The 17,176-nt window shown below is 38.9% G+C and overlaps 1 protein-coding gene across 1 annotated transcript in view; it reads right to left on the bottom strand.

Moving 5' to 3' along the window:
- The window catches only part of PTPN11 (protein tyrosine phosphatase non-receptor type 11), a 67,577-nt gene extending 51,952 nt beyond the window's left edge, over window positions 1-15,625 (bottom strand). The window contains exons 1-2 of the mRNA XM_065889522.1: window positions 15,605-15,625; window positions 3,996-4,168 (exon numbers count right to left, since the gene is read on the bottom strand). Coding sequence (XP_065745594.1) covers window positions 3,996-4,168; window positions 15,605-15,625 — 194 coding nt within the window. The remainder of the gene's footprint in view (window positions 1-3,995; window positions 4,169-15,604) is intronic.
- Window positions 15,626-17,176: the final 1,551 nt, after the last annotated feature.

The following is a 17,176-nucleotide window of genomic DNA, read 5'->3' as shown; positions in this document are numbered from 1 at the left end:
ACGCAGGCTTCAGCAGGTGCGGCACATGGGTCAGTAGTTGTGGCTCACAGGCCTAGTTGCCCCGGGGCATGCGGGATCCTCCCGGACCAGGGCTGGAACCCAAGTCCCCTGCATTGGCAGGCGGACTCCCAACCACTGTGCCACCAGGGAAGCCCTGTACTTTTTTTTAAATGAACTAGAAAGAAATACACCAAACTCAGAAAGTAGCTGTCGCTGTGGCAAAGAGAAGAACAGCAGGAAGGGTGGTGAAAAAAGGGAAATTTTGCTTTTTTTTATATTTTATTTTGAAGGAAAAAAATGACTGGCAATAAATACAATATGGGTAATTGGACATAATTTTTTGTATTTTTTTTTCCTCAAAATTAAAAAAAGGGGATCTTCCTTGACTAACTAAGGCAACCTAATCATCAAATTTTCAGCATGGGCACATAACAAAAAGATTAGATCACCTGTAGAAAACTAGAACAATAAACTTGTCATTTATGCATGCACACACACACACACACATGCATCTCAGTGTCTATAATATACATCATATACATAAGAAAACATATGTAAAGTGAAACTTGGCAGTTTAAGAGTTGTTAAAAGCACTGATTCTAAGACAGTTCACCAAAAATATATACAGATGACCTTTAACCTTATTAAAAGATGTTCAGCTTCAATCATAAGAGAAATTAAAATTCACTGAGATACCGTTTCTCACCTATCAGGTTGATGAAAGTGAAAAGCTTGACAACACTCAACTGGAAGCTGTGGAAAAACAGGGACCCTCAGACACTGTTGGTGAGAATGCAAAATGGTACAATCACTGCGGAGAGGAATTTGGAAAAACTATACTAATATATATTGACTCTCTGCCCCAGTCATCTCACTCCCGGGAATTCACCTCTGAAGATACATTTCCAAAAGCACAAAACATATGCAAAATGTTATCATATTAAATGCAGTATTATTTATCATTGTAATATATTGGAAATAACTAAATTCCCATTTATAGGAAATTGTATAAAGTTACATGCTATGTAGTTAATTTAAAAAATGAGAAAGATCACTAAAAGATTTCTGTAAGTGAAAAAAGTAAACTACAAAGAAATAGACTTAGTATTCCACTTCGTGTGTGAAAAGAAACACAGAAAGATAAACCATGAATTAATAAAACTGGTTACCTACAGGGATGGAAATAAGGTACATGGGGTAGGGATAAGAATATGGTTTGTCAGAATATACCTTTTTATACAGTTTGACTTTTAAATCTTGTAAATGTTTCACATATTCAAAAAATAAAATCAACAAGGATCAAAAAAATGAGTACAAAACCAAAAAACTGAATACAGAAAGAAAGAAATGACTCTAACTTTGCAGTAAGTTTGTAACTACACAGAAAATTAATTCCCGTAGCTCTTGAACACAGTACAGATTATACACCCTTAGTGGTATATATGCTGTGAACAGAAACACTCCAGAGAAATCATGAACTTTACTTAATGGGTTTGTAATTAGAAATGATAATGGTATAGTAATTCTGAAACTATCTTTGTATTAGAAGATTGGGCAAATGAGGTCATACATTGATGCTGCTGTGAAACACGGTTCTCTCTACAGAAGGGAAACACAAATACGGAATGGGAAAAGGTAAGGAAACTGGGCTGAACTAGAGCTATCAGACGTCTGATATATATTTATATATTTATTGATACTGATATATTTAAAATTTGGTTTTAAATATATAAGTATTTATTTCCCAGCTCTGTCTACTATAAGGGCCTAGAAGCAATGACACTCCAGAAGATGGGGCAAACAGATATTATGTGCTTCCTGATGTGAAATAAAGGGATGGCTTCAAAATCCACTATTGAAATGACGAGAGAAATTTGAATATGGACTGTGTGTTAGATAACATTATGGAATCACTTAAAATTTCTCATATATAATCATGATATTGTAGTTATACAGGATGTCCTTGTTCATAGGACATGCACAGTGAAGTACTCAGAGGTAAAAATAAGCATCCTGACATCTGCAACTTATTTTCAAAAGGTTGGGGGAGGGGAGAGTATACACATACACACACACACACTCAGAAAAAGAGCAAACATGGCAAAATGTTAACAGGTAAAGGGAATGTGGGTATTCACCATACTCATCTTTTGACTTTCATATAGGGCTGAAATTTCTCAAGATAAAAAGTTGAGGAAAAAGAAAAAAAAAAAAAAACCTCACCAGTTCTGTGGTCCCGGCTCTGCCACTTACTAGCTATGAAACCAGCTTTGTAAATTAACCTCTGTGCTTCAGCTTACCCCTAACATGAAGATAATAGTGGCATTTATTCATAGGTTGTTGGAGAGATGAAATAAAATGATATGTGGAGAGTGCTTAGCAAGATGGCCTGGAATATGTCAAGCCCTCAATAACGTCTGCTATCATCCTCCTCCTCAACATCATTGTTGTTATTATTATATAATCTCCATCCAAACTCTTACAGGTCAAATGTCACTCAACTGTAGGTCAGAAGTTTGTGCTAGGATAAGCCTGGGAAAATTCATGAAGGTTTCTGCCCTCTCCTTGTTGCAAAACGGAAGTAAAAGCCAACAATGTGAGCTCCTTGAGAAACTAATCGATACCAAAAAGGGACTTGCCACATCCCGAAGAAGTCCTAAATAAATCCTCGGAACATGTTTTCCTTACTTCTTTATTTAAAAATAATAATAATAAAAGCGAATTCATAGAGCAGTTTAGTTCTGGCTCCTGGAATGAGCTAGAGTAAGGAGAATGAGTATATAAGAGAAAGTCAATTTCTAGAAAAACTCTCCCACATGTGTCCAAAGAGACATGTAACAGATGTTGCCAATACTGTTCAAAACAATTTTAAACAAACTAAAATCAACTCAGTGTCCAACAACAGGGGATGGGATAAACTGTGGTATATGCACACCTTCGAATATGATATAGCCATTAAAGTTAATAATTAGATCTATATGTATCAGCACAGAACTCAAAAAAAATTTAAAGGTAGTCTCAGAATACGTACATTATAAAGCCATGGATATGAATTCTAAAAACACACAAACCAACCTCATATCATTCACACACAGTACAAATGCAGTACAAGTATAAAAACATGTTCAGGAAGGAGATATACCAACCTCTTGATGGTGGTTTCCTCTGAGGAAAGAGGGAGGGGAATGGGACTGGGCAGGGGAACAAACGGGACCACAACTTCCTCAGTGATGTTTTATTTCTTGAAAAAGAAAAGTGATCTGAAGAACCTCTTCTCCTTCTTTCTTTCTTTCTTTTTTCTTTTTAAATTAAAGTATAATTGATTTACAATGTCGTGTTAGTTTCAGGTGTACAGCAAAGTGATTCAGTTATATGCTTTTTCAGATTCTTTTCCCTTATAGGCTATTACAGGATATTGAGTATAGTTAGTTCCCTGTGCTATACAGTAAGCCTTTGTTGTTTACCTATTTTGTATATAGTAGTGTGTATCTGTTCATCCCAAACTCCTAATTTATTCCCCCACCCCACTTTCCCCTTTGGTAACCATAAGCTTGTTTTCTACGTCTGTGAGGCTGTTTGAAGAAACTCTTAGAGAGTATTTTTCCCATTTGGTAATCAACAGATGGGAAAGGAAAAATGCAGGGAACAAGGATGGAGCCTTGTTTTGGATTGAAGCAGGATCGACCCAGGCTTTAGGAACTTGCTATGTTATGCTCCAGCTCATCCTCAGTGGCCTCTCAAGAGAGAAAAAGCCCACCTTCAGGCCCCTTCTGCTGACTCCCGGAGCCTCTCACTCTCAGGAGGCCACGTCCTGAACCCCACAGCAGGCCTGAATCACACCTGATCTGTGGGCCAGGGCACTGGCAAGGCCTCACCCACGGGGCAGCAGGCAGACCTTCAGACTCTAAATGAGGGTCACAAGTTGTCCAAGTGTGGTCCTAACATTTCCCCCCTGGAAAACACTCTCAGGATTCTCTCTTTTTCTTGCAACTTACCTAACAGAAAGTGTAAAGTCTCCAGGGTTACTTTTACTGGGCCTTGCCAAAAAACTGCCATCAACTCCTCTTGTCAACAGTAGGTTTTCTGCCTCCACGCCAGTGATATTTGGGTGAAACCATCTTGAGAGAGAGAGAAATAGACCAATGAAAAACAAAGGACTCTGTCGGCACTACTTCCCACACCGTCACAGCTAAAATGCTTATTAGTAGAGTAGCAAATAAAAACACCAATCCAATCCCTTTCCCTTCTTCTCTTTGGTCACCGCCTCCTCCTTGTCTTCCCCATGGTAGGAGCCTGGGATCCTGCTAGCACAGTAGATGGGGCTGGGGGCATGGTCAGTGGGATTGGGGCTGAGGTGGATGCTATTTATATAGGGTGGTGGGGAGGGCCTTAGCAATAAGGTAACATTTGATCAGACCTGGAAGAAAGGAGGCAGCAACATGCAGCCATATAGGAAAGGAACATATCAGGCAGAGGGAGGAACAAGATCAAGGGCACGGGGGCAGACCGTATTTGACATGCTCAAGCACGCAAGAGGCCAGTATGCTTGGAGCAAAACACGCAAGGGACAGAGCAGTAGATGAGGCCAGAGAGGTAATGAAAAGCCTGATGATACAGGGCCTCGGAGGACACTGTAAAAACTTCAGCTTTTATTTTTTGTGAGATGGGAAAGGACTAGAGGGTTTTAGGCAGAGGAGCAACGTGATCTGACTTATATTTTTAAATCAACTTCAAGCTATCGTGCAAGGGTAGAAGCACATAGATCAGTTAAATAAGCTATTGCGATAATCCAGGCAAGAGATGGTGGTACCAAGGACCAAAGTGGTGGAAGGATTAGTGATAAACGGTCCAACTGGGAACATTTTAAGGGTAGCCAACAGGATTTCCTAATCTATTACATATGAGATGGGAAAGAAAGAAAGGAGTAAGAACAACTCCTAGGTACCATGTCTGGGCAAGTGGAAGGTTGGCGGTACTACGTACGAGATGTGGAAAAAGGGTGGGGAGAGGAAAAATCAAGTGTTAGATTTGGTACGTGTTAAATCTTTTTTTTTTTTTAATTTTTTATTTATTTTTGGCTGCATCGGTACGCGCGGGCTTTCTCTAGCTGCGGCGAGTGGGGGCTGCTCTTCGTTGTGGTGCGCGGGCTTCTCATTGCAGTGGCTTCTCTTGCTGCGGAGCACGGGCTCCAGGTGTGCAGGCTCAGTAGTTGTGGTGCACGGGGTTAGTTGCTCCGCGGCATGTGGGATCTTCCTGCACCAGGGCTCAAACCCATGTCTCCTGCATTGGCAGGTGGATTCTTAACTACTGCGCCACCAGGGAAGGAAGCCCTGGTACATGTTAAATATGAGATGCTTAATCATCTGAGTGTCTGGTACATATTAAGCACTAATGGTTAGATATTACTGACAATCATAACAATAACTATAAGATTGTTCTGACAAGAAATAATCAGAAAAGGCAAGAATCTAGACATAGTCTATCACCATTCCTGTTGTCTACATTAACTGAAATTTATTTTCTTTTTAATTTTTCCTATAGCATTTTACTAGCATTTTGGGGGAAATCTAAACATCATTCTGATTATCCTAGAGAAAAATCACAGGGTTCAGATCAAAAGGAAAAAAATATTAGTTTGCTCTTTACTCCCTCTGAGAGCTTGTCAGAAGACTGAGGCAGAATTTTATCCAGGGAAAACTCAACCTCAATTTATAAGATACCTATCATTCCAGCATCCAATACTTTTGTATACAGTATGATTACGAAACTATCCTTTTTTTTTTTTTTTTTTAAATCTTGTCCACAGCTTCTTTAATCTATGGTTCCCACCTGAGTCCCCACAGTCCTAGGGAATCAAACAGCAATAACAGAAGGCTTCCTCCGGTTACTTTTAACTTTTCAAAAAGTATAGTGAAAATCTCATGTTAATCTTCAATTTGTCTACTTGTATAAGCTAGTTAAAATGTCAAATCTCTCTTGCTTTTGGCTACAAAACAATTATGTTACTTGGTGTGGTAGCCTGAAGCTGAGTGGCATATATGTTTTCTTCTACAACAAAAAGGGAAAACTAATTATTATATGATGAATACAGGTTAGGAAACAATTCTCTTTAGAATATTGGGTTTATGGTTTAAAAAAAAAAAACAGAGGAGACCCCAGAAGTAAAAAAGCTGAGAATCGCTGGCATGTGGTGGCAAAGCTTTATGGGTAGGAGCACGGACTCTGGAACCAGACTACTTTGGTTCAGATCCCAGCTCTGTGTGATCCCAGGCTAGTTATTTAAACTGTTAACTCATCTATAAAATGGGAATAGCAACGGCACTGTGTCATAGGGTGTTGAGAGGATAAAATGAGTTAATATTTATAAAGTGTCTATAACAGTGCCTGGACTTCAGGGTAGCCAAGGACAATGATGACTGCCTAAATTCACATCTTCCCACATATCCTTCAAAAACAATACGGGGGACTTCCCTGGCAGTCCAGTGGTTAAGACTCTACGCTTCCAATGCAGGGGGCGTGGGTTCAATCCCCATGCCACACAGTGTGGCCAGAATAAATAAATAAATAAATAAAACTAAAAACTAAGGGGAAAATTTTTTTAAATATGGAATTTTTAAAAAAGAACAAGTAAAACCACACAATAACCTAACCATGCCCTCAACAAAAGTAGAAGACAGAGAATGCGCAAACTTCCAAATTACCTGTAAGTAAAAAAAGAAGACATACCAAATCTCAGTAGTGATCTCTCATCTTCTTACTGCAACCCTCTGTGCCAAGCCAAGGGCATTCTGAGAAAAACTGCATGTCAGAGAGAACAGGGGAGCTAGTGGCAGGCCTAAAATTGCTGTAGAACCACCTCCAGAAAAAGAAAGTCCACCCTAAGTGTGAAAATATTGAAAAAGTTTTCTTGTAGATCAGAGCCCTATTTATAGGAAAGGGGAATGATTTAAGGTGTAGTGTTAGAAATGCATGGTCTCTGGGGAAGAAAAATGCAAAAAAGAGACAGGATCCATTTGGCAATTAGGTGACAAAAAGGAAAGGAAGTAGAAGGGGGAAATTTATTTACCTGCAAACAAACAAACAAAAAACCCAGAGGACAAATAACCTCTCCCCTACCACAAACACAAATACATACACAAATCCACTAAAAAAAAAAACCTGGACTTTTCTATACTGACAGAAGAAAATGCCATTGAATTAGGAACCTTTAAAATATTTAAGAGCCACAAAATAAATAGGAAAAAAGTGAATAAGTCTATATAAAGTTACTACAAGAAAGAAGAGTCACACATCAGTCAGCTTTTGAAAATTACCCCAGACAAACACCCATGATGCAGAAGAAAACTATGAGACAACACTCCAATCTGAGTTAAATATACTCAAGATTTGGGGATATGAAAAAACACTCTGAATAAGAAATTTAAAAGTTAAAAACAGATATGGACAGGGCTTCCCTGGTGGCGCAGTGGTTGAGAGTCCGCCTGCCGATGCAGGGGACACAGGTTCGTGCCCTGGTCTGGGAAGATCCCACATGCCGTGGAGCGGCTGGGCCCGTGAGCCATGGCTGCTGGGCCTGCGCGTCCGGAGCCTGTGCTCCGCAACGGGAGAGGCCACAACAGTGAGAGGCCCACGTACCACAAAAAAAAAACAAAAACAGAAATGGACAAAAAGTAGGAAAAAATGAAGAGGGAACTGATCAAACTCACAAAGAAAAAGGAAAAGAAAATCATCTCAGAAATGAAAACTAAATTACTAGGCACCCAAAGGAGAATAAGTTCAAATGAAAATCTAATAAGCGGCATTAAAGAAAGGGAGGAAAACAATGAAGAGAATAAAATATGATGAAGAAAGAAATAAAAGAGATCACAAAGAAAATGGTTAATATGAAAGACAAGCAAAGAAGAAACAACATACATATAATTGGGGTAAGGGGAGAGGGGAAACACAATGGAACAGAACTAATATTTAAACCTAAATTGAGAAAACAAATAAAATAAGATGTGAATCTATACATTGGAAGGGACCACCAGGTACTTGGGAAAATTAGCCCAGAATAATTGCTCTGGCACTTGTTCTAATGAAACTATTATGCTTTAAAGACAAATGGAAAAATATCTTCAAAGCCTCCATGAAAAACAAATAACTTACTGTAACAAATTAGATTAGCATCTGACTTTTCAAAGCCAACATATAAAGCAAGTTGATAAATGAACAAGCATTTTTTAAAAACTCAATGAAAGAAAAGGGTAAACTAAGAATTTTATATCCAGCTAAGTTATCCTTCAACTATCAGCGCTACAGACAAAACAAGTTTCAACATACAACAACTAAGGGAATGCTGTACTTATCAGTCTTTCCTGATGAATCTACTAGAGGATAAACTTTATTTATCTATCTTGTTGTAACAAGCAACATTGACAAAATAACCGATGGTGAGCATTTAATAATCTATAAATGTCATGTAAGACTAAAACAAAGATGGGAATGAGAGTAGAAAACTAATGTACGACAGTTATATACTGTGACACAGTAGAACTACTACAACTAGAAAATGGGAAAAGGAAAACAGAAAAAAACTCATTGTTGTATAGGCAATAGGCGATAGATGGGTGTTTAAGGATAGTGAAAAAAATCTGATAAGCCTGAAAATAAAAGTCAAATAACAAAACAGAGGACTAAGGACATTCAAAAAGGTGTAACTACTAGATTAAAAAAAATACAAACCTTCCTAAGTACCCCCTCAAAAAACTGTTTTCAACAAAAAATTTTTAAATATACATCTTAGAAAAAAACTATATATAATATATATATATATATATATACACACACACACACACACACACACACACACACATGTACATACACACACACATCTTGTGAGAAACAATGCAAGGAAACACTACAGTTGACCCACGAACAACATGGGCTTTAGAGGCACCGATCCTTGCGCAATTGAAAATTCATATATAACTTTATAGTCAGCCCTTTATATCCACAGTTCTGCTTCCAACTACATGGTTTCAACCAACGGCAGATTGTATCATACTGTACTACATATTTATTGAAAAAAATCCGTGCATAAGTGGACCCGTGCAGTTCAAACTTGCGTTGTTCAAGGGTCAACTGTAAGTATAAAACATTAAGATAGAGGACTTCCCTGGTGGTGCAGTGGTTAAGAATCCGCCTGCCAACGCAGGGGACATGGGTTCAAGCCCTGGCCCGGGAAGATTCCACATGCCGTGGAGCAAGTAAGCCTGCAAGCCACAACTACTGAAGCCCGCGTGCCTACAGCCCGTGCTCCACAACAAGAAAAGCCACCACAGTGAGAAGCCCGCACACCACAACAAAAAATAGCCTCCACTCTCCACAACTAGAGAAAAGCCCATGCACAGCAACGAAGACTCAGTGCAGCCAAAAATAAATAAATAAATAAATTTATTTTTTTAAATGTTATGATAGAGTTGATACCAAACCTATCAGTCATAACAATAAATGTGGATGAGTTTGCTGTCTATTAAAAGAAATCAACAAACCTATGAATATTTATGTACCAAATAACACAGCAATCACCTTTGTGAAGCAAAAACTACAGGAGATGCAAGGAAATGCAGATGGAAACACACCAATAATAGGAGACTTTAATACACCACACTCAATACAAGATAAAATAGACTAAAAAAATAGGTAAAGAGATAGAAAATCTAAATAACATAAACAATAGGGTAGATCTTATGTGCATATATTGTACTCCACACCCTGATAATAATTACACATTTTTCTCAAGCGCCTAGAGCATTTCCATAAAAATTGAGCAGATATATACAGTCACAAGGAAAACAGTAACCCCTATAAAGTAGAACTATTACACAGAATATCACAATGCAATAAACCTGAACTTCACAACCAAAAGCAAAAAACAGAAAGGCCCTTCTACCTGGAAATTTTAAAACCTTCCATTAAACAACTCTTAGGTAAAAGGGGAAATACAAGCTGAATTACACAATTTGTAAGAAATAACGGCGGGACTTCCCTGGTGGCACAGTGGTTAAGAATCCGCCTGCCAATGCAGGGGACAGGGGTTTGATCCCTAGTCCAGGAAGATCCCACATGCCGCAGAGCAACTAAGCCCGTGCACCACAACTAGAAAGTCTGCACACAGCAATGAAGACCCAAAGCAGGCAAAAATAAATAAATAAAGTTTATCGTGGAGTCTATTAAAAAAAAGAAATAATGGCCATGAAAACACTACATATCAGCATCTATGGGATAGAGCTAATGGAGTTATCAGTGGAAAATTCACTACACAAACAACTAACGTTAATAAAAAATGTAAGAGAATAAAAATAAAGTCCCAGTTCAAAAAAAAAAAAAAAACCCTAGAAAAAGGAGAAAGGATAGCACAAGGAAGGAAATCTATTTTATAAAGATAAAAGCAGGGGACTTCCCTGGTGGTGTGGTGGTTAAGAATCTGCCTGCCAATGCGGGGAACATGGGTTCAAGCCCTGGTCCGGGAAGATCCCACATGCCGCGGAGCAACTAAGCCCATGCACCACAACTACTGAGCCTGCTCTCCAGAGCCCGCGAGCCACAACTACTGAAGCCTGCACGCCTAGGGCCCGTGCTCCGCAACAAGAGAAGCCACCACAATGAGAAGCTCGCACACCGCAACGAAGAGCAGCCCCCGCTCGCCAGAACTAGAGAAAGCCCGCACATAGCAACGAAGACCCAATGCAGCTAATAAATAAATAAGCAAAAATCAAAGAAAACAAAAAAGTAGTAGATCTAATTAATAAAAATCCTGCTTTTTAAAATTAACAAAATAGACAAACCACTAGTTAACTTATTCAGAAGTACAAAAAAAAAATCACAAAACAAGAAATGACAAGGGAGAAATAAGCATTGAAACAGAAGAAAAAAAATTTTTTAAAGAAACTACTTTGCAGACTGCTGTGCAAATAAATTATAAAATCTAAATGAAGTGAATAATTATCTAGGGAAATAAAGACTGCCAAAACTGAGTCCATTAGAGAGAAAACTTAGGCAAACCACTTTCTATATAAAAATAGAGAAAGTAATTTTAAAACTACCCCACAGAAAAGCACCAGGCCCAGATGGTTTCAAAATGGAATTCTATCAAACTTTCAAAGACCAGACCATCCCAGTGCTCTATAAATTATTCCAGAGAGTCAAAAGGAAAGGAAAACATACCACTTCCTTTCATGAAGCAAATATAACACCGATACCTATACCAGATAAAGACAGCTACTTCAGTGATACGGAAGGCAGACACCTTGCTCCTAATTTTAATAAGATTCTAATTATTTTAAAATTATAATGATGGTTGTACTGCAGTATTTTTTTAAAAAAGTCCTTAAACCTACAATTTTCAGGTTAATGAAGTGAACGGAGGGAAAAACCATTCTGTCTCCCCTCTACAGCTCTCTCCCAGCATCTTCCTCCATTATTGGTCTTCATTAAATGCAATACTGCCGGCTCAGAGGTTGCTTCATTTTTAAATACCATCCAGCCTGGGCCGCCACCACCTATGGGGGATCTGTTCCCTTACTGTCACCACTGTTATCTCCTCTTTCTTTTTTAAAATAGATTCTAGAAGAATTTCTCAGGTTTGTCCTCAACCTCACCACTGGGAGGGCTGCCTCAAGGGCACACTTTACTGCTTCTAGCAAGATCTTTTTATTTGCTTATCTTCCTGTTTTTCATTCCCATTTCATCTTTCCTTATCTCAGCCAACTACTTCAGGCAGCTCTAATTTTTTATAGACTCAATGTCCTTTAGAATCTTGTTGAGAACACAAACATAAACTTTCTAAAACCTTTTAAAATTCATTTACTAAAACAGCACAGATAGGTATGAAATTCCGAGAAAAAGCCCAAGCTTCCCTTGCATCGTCAGAAGTCACTAGTTAGCAGTTTCCTAATCTTTGAGAAATGTCTCGTGCATATACATACGTATACTTACCTACGTGTGCATGTGTGCAAACACACTACTCTCTCTATGCCAGCCTGTGTGGAACACACACATACACAAATGCAATCCTGATCTACACCCCAATTTTTTCACTTACTACGACGCAAAGATCTTTCCGTGCAAGCATTTTTTTTTTTTTTTTTTTTGGCTGCGTTGGGTCTTTGTTGCTGCACGCGGGTTTTCACTGGTTGCATCCAGCGGGGGCTACTCTGTTGCGGTGCGCGGGCTGCTCGTTGTGGTGGCTTCTCTTGTTGCGGAACACGGGCTCCAGGCATGTGGGCTTCAGTAGTTGCAGCACGCGGGCTCAGTAGTTGTGGCTCGCAGGCTCTAGAGCGCAGGCTCAGTCGTTGTGGCACACGGGCTTAGTTGCTCCGTGGCATGTGGGATCTTCCCGGACCAGGGCTCGAACCCGTGTCCCCTGCACTGGCAGGCGGATTCTTAACCACTTTGCCACCAGGGAAGTCCCTGAGCATTCTTTTTAATGGCTATACTCTATTCCATTATAAGAATGTACCGTCCATAATTTAATCCCTATTAGAGGACATTTATATTATTCATAGATTTTTGTCATTACAAATAATGCAGCATATCACACCCTTTATAATCATCTTTATACACTTTTACAAGTAAATAAATATCTGTAAATTAAAATTGTAGAAATAAAACTGCTTTGAGAAGAGTTTTTTTTTTTTTACTCTGACAAATTTGCCAAGCCACACTCAAAAGAAGGTACCAGTTTTGACTCCCATGAATTAAGCATGAAAGCCCGTTTTCTCCCAGTTTTGACAATACTACGTATATTACCAAACTTTTTTATCTGAGTCATGGAAAATGGTACCATTCTAGTTTGCATTTCTATGTGAGACTAGCACTTTTTCATGTTTTCAGACCACTTTTTTTTTTTCGTTTTCTGTGAGTTGTCAGCTTGTCATTGTTCATTTTCTATTGGATTTTTTTTCTTACTGATTTAAAGGGGCTCTTCTTGATAGAACCAGAAAATGATCCTTTATTATACATGTGACAATATTTGTCTTAGCTTTTTTCCCTTTTTACTTGCTTGTGGTTATTTTTTTTCCCCAAAGAAATTCATCTTGGCATGGTTAAATTTATCAGCTTTTTCCTTTATGGCTTCTGGGTTTCTTGCTATGTTTAGAAAAACTTGACCCACAGCACTGTTGTGAAATGGAAATAAATTAATACACATAAAGTGCTTAGCACAGAAAAAAACTCCAAGGAGCTTCACCTGTAGAACTAGGAATTTAGTTTTAGGTCAGAATAAAACACAATAAAGGCACAGATTTTAACAGGACCCTGCAATAGATACTAAAAAGGGGGGATGACTGGGAGAAGAAAGTAAATAAGACACAGATGAGAAGTTACATCAAGAAAGAGTATGGAGACAAAGAGAAGACAGAATTATTATTTACTACTAATAATATTTTATATTTAATAAAACTTTATAAATTATAAAATAGAAACGACTTCTCCATGCTTATATTATTACATACACTTTTTTTCCCCTCAATTATCAACTAGCTCTGATAGCAAGGGAAAAAATAATTTACTGGCCATTATATATTAGGGCTGGTTAAAATTATAGCTACATTTACTGTTTGCCATGTGCCAGCGTGCAAAGTAGACTCCAGAAGTCAAACTTTTAACCATTACACTCTGCTATTTATTTCTAAAAATTTCTAAAGCAGAACTCTGACTGTAGATGGTCTTCATTCACAACCATGTGTTCTCACCTTTGTATATTTTACAAAAATAACACTTACGTAGAGTATCCTGCTGATGCTGAGGGACATCATAAAAGTGACTTCCACTGCTGAAGGTGGCACTAGGTAACTACAACCACCACCCATCAGGTAGATTGGCAGAGGAGATAAGGCAGGTGGTCTCTTTAGCCCTTTATTAAATAAACCATTATTATTTCATTTCCAGCCAACTTCTAATTATACCTATCATGTTTTTAAGAGTGAACATACAGACACACACACACACAAAACAGTGAACACAGGAAAGTGATGTTTACAGGGGAAATTTAGTAACCAGCATTTAGCACAAAGGCTAGACAGAGTATGGGCTTAATAAACATTTGTTATCGCTGTTGTTATCATTATTATTATTGGTGGAAGATATGCAGATAGATTCTTCTCTTGCATAATTATGTTAGTTTCACACAGACCATTTTGAGATATGAATCATTTATGTTACACTGCCTTTTCAAAAACTGAACTTCACAGCTCAGGAGCTGTCCCTACATTATCTCAAACAGCATATAATTAGAAATTGAAAGTTCTATTCCATAACCCACCCACTTGAGTTTTGATATACTGTAAACTCTCCTTCCCTGGCTATTTTTTTCAAAAAGCCTTTGTATTTACCAAAAACGTCTTTCCCAATTACACGTTTAATATTTGTAGTGCAATTACTGGCAGTTTTGTGATTTGCAACATGCTTATCACTAACACAGAGCAGTTAAGAGTTCATTCAACCCCTGAGATCTTAGTGAGAGACGGTAAGGAAGAATAGTGGAGTTAATAGGACTAGTATGATATTATAGAGCTGGCCTCAAGGATTATAACACTGGTAATATTAGGTACTGAGGCTGTACATCTCTAAACCCTGCCCCCATCTCCCACCTAGTGTGAATTCAAATAGCAGAGGTTAGTCTCCCCAAAAGGTAATGTAAATGTATCTGTATTATCTAAAGGGAGGGGAGAAGGGCAAATTAGTATATCTACATTTGGGTCTGTCAACAAGGTGTGTCCATACAGGATGAGAAAAAACAGATAAATTTCCAGTCTTCCTCATGTATACAGTGGGCACTTGGTGAACGACTGCTGCCTGAATTAACTTCAGGGAATGAAGAAACACCAGGGAGGAGAAAAGAGAGAGGAAGGGCATAGCGAAAACGTCACACCGGGAAGCGGGGGAAGAGCATTCTCCTCTTGCACATTCTAACCCCTGCAAACCTGCCAGAGCTTGACAATCCCTTCTAATCGGTCATCCTCTGGCACTGTCTATTATTTATTAAGACTCTCAGGTCATAACATGGTCCAGGTCAGTACCACCCATCTCACAGAAAGAGCTTGAAAACACATACACACACACACACACACACACACACACACACACACACACACACACACACAAAACATCAACACTTATGAAAAAGAGCCTCAAATCAATGTCTAAAACAAATCAGCCCTGTGCTGAGTGGGCCAGAAGAAAGGAAAGACAGAATCCCTGCCTCCAAGAGAGTTTACAAACCCAAACTATTTGCCCAGAAATCCTACCAGAAATCTAAATCCCTCATTAGTGAATACAGATTCTGCAAAGGCTTAGCTCACTGACGCCAGGATCTTATTTATGTCAAGTGAGTTTAAAAAAAAAAAAATGCTGATGAACCAAAAAGAAAATACAATGATGCTGAATATTTTATCTATGTCCCCTTCCCCCAGTGATGTGGGGAAACAGTCAAGCAGGCCAATAATTTCAGGAACTTATTCTCAAGGCTGCTATGCTAAGAAGGGAATTTAAACTAGGGATCTGAAGTCTTATTTCAGTTTCTTGCCTAAATATAAAGTGATACTGGGTATAGCTTTCTTACCTGCTGCTCCAGAAAAATCATTATCTTTGTCCTTGGGGAGAAAGCTTAGAGTTTGGTACTTTCTGCAGATTACAAGAATATTCCTCTTTTCCAATTAAATTTTAATTTTCTATGGGAAAAGGATGAGTCACAAGGGAGGGGCAGTCGACAGGGACAAGCATTCTAGGTAACAGAGGCAAGAAAAAAAGTTAAGGCAGTTAGCTTTCTAATGGTAGTGGATAGCTGCTATGTCTTTATAAATCATTATCTTTTCATAGAGTTTCACTGGTCAGCATCTCTGCTCTGATGACAAGACAATAAATGGAAACTGCCTCCAAAAGTCTTTCCACAAATGGCTTCTACCCTGTTCAAAGCCTCTCTCTCTCTTGTCTGCTCTCCCTGGGTCCACTCCAGCCTCCTACAATCCTCCCTTCACAGCAGCTAGAGGGATATTTTTAAATAGATCAGCTCACGCCACTCCCCTGATCACATCCTTCTACAGTTTTGCATTGCTCTTAAAATACAACCCAAACTCTTCTCCATGGTCCACGTGACAGTGAGGACCTTAAAAATCCCTGTGTGGTCTAGTCTCCACCTACAGCCCCCGTCTCAGCTCCTCCACGTGCTCCCTTCTGTCCTTCAAGCACTCCAAGAACTCCCTACCTCAGCACTCCTGCACTTGCTGTTTCCTTAAAACTTGGAACACCCAATGCCTAGCACAGTGCCCCCCACACTTAGTAATCCCACGATAAATAAGTTAAATCCCAAGTTCTTGAATGAATGGGTCAGTGTTTCATTAGAGTGGGTCAATGTAATGACACAGACTTGGACCTATAGTCTACTATTTTTAAAATAAACATATTGCGTGTGTGTATATGTATGTGCGTATAGACAGACATATATACAGTGTGCATGAATATGTATATCAGTATACAAGTATGTACGTATTCTAAACCGTATGCTCTATACTGACAAATTTTAGTTTCAGTTTGGTACTATGTTCATCAAACTCATTTGATGCTGGCCTACAAGTCTGTCTCCCTCTCTAAATTCAATGCTCCTTGTGAACATGAATCGTATCTTTCATATTTCAGTGCTGCCAAGGACCACAGCATATACAAGCTTGCTAAATGCACACAACCCTCCAAAACTCAGTAATGAACTGGGCTGCATTTTAGGGTGTTTGAATCCATTTCGGAGAGGGTCTCAAACCGTTGGTTGCAGGCCACAACTGCCACAGAACCTGCCAAACATCAGTATTTGCCTTCCCCTTCCTTAAAAAGGTAAGCATTGGAGGGTAAGTGCTGTCTGCGTTTCCCAAAGGGAAAGAGGAATAAGCACAGTATCTTCTATTGTTCCATAGCTGCCTAACAAAGTACACCAAGGCCCGCTAGTAACAATTACAAACAAGAGTTGGCTCTGCTTTTCCAGCTCTTGTGCGACTCTCTAACATTCGCCACACTGACCACTTGCAAGAAGGGTAAGTGATCTTAGCAGTGGCCCCTGCATTTGAGCAGCTCTGGACAAAAACCCGAGCTTACATGGGGCAAGACATTAATAAAGACAACCCAGTTTCAACTGGAAAGACATAGA

The sequence above is a fragment of the Phocoena phocoena genome, chromosome 13 (assembly GCF_963924675.1).
Source record: "Phocoena phocoena chromosome 13, mPhoPho1.1, whole genome shotgun sequence".
In the NCBI taxonomy this organism is placed as follows: domain Eukaryota; kingdom Metazoa; phylum Chordata; class Mammalia; order Artiodactyla; family Phocoenidae; genus Phocoena; species Phocoena phocoena.
The sequence above is the reverse complement of the archived record's forward strand: the minus strand, read 5'-3'. Positions and strand labels throughout refer to the sequence as shown.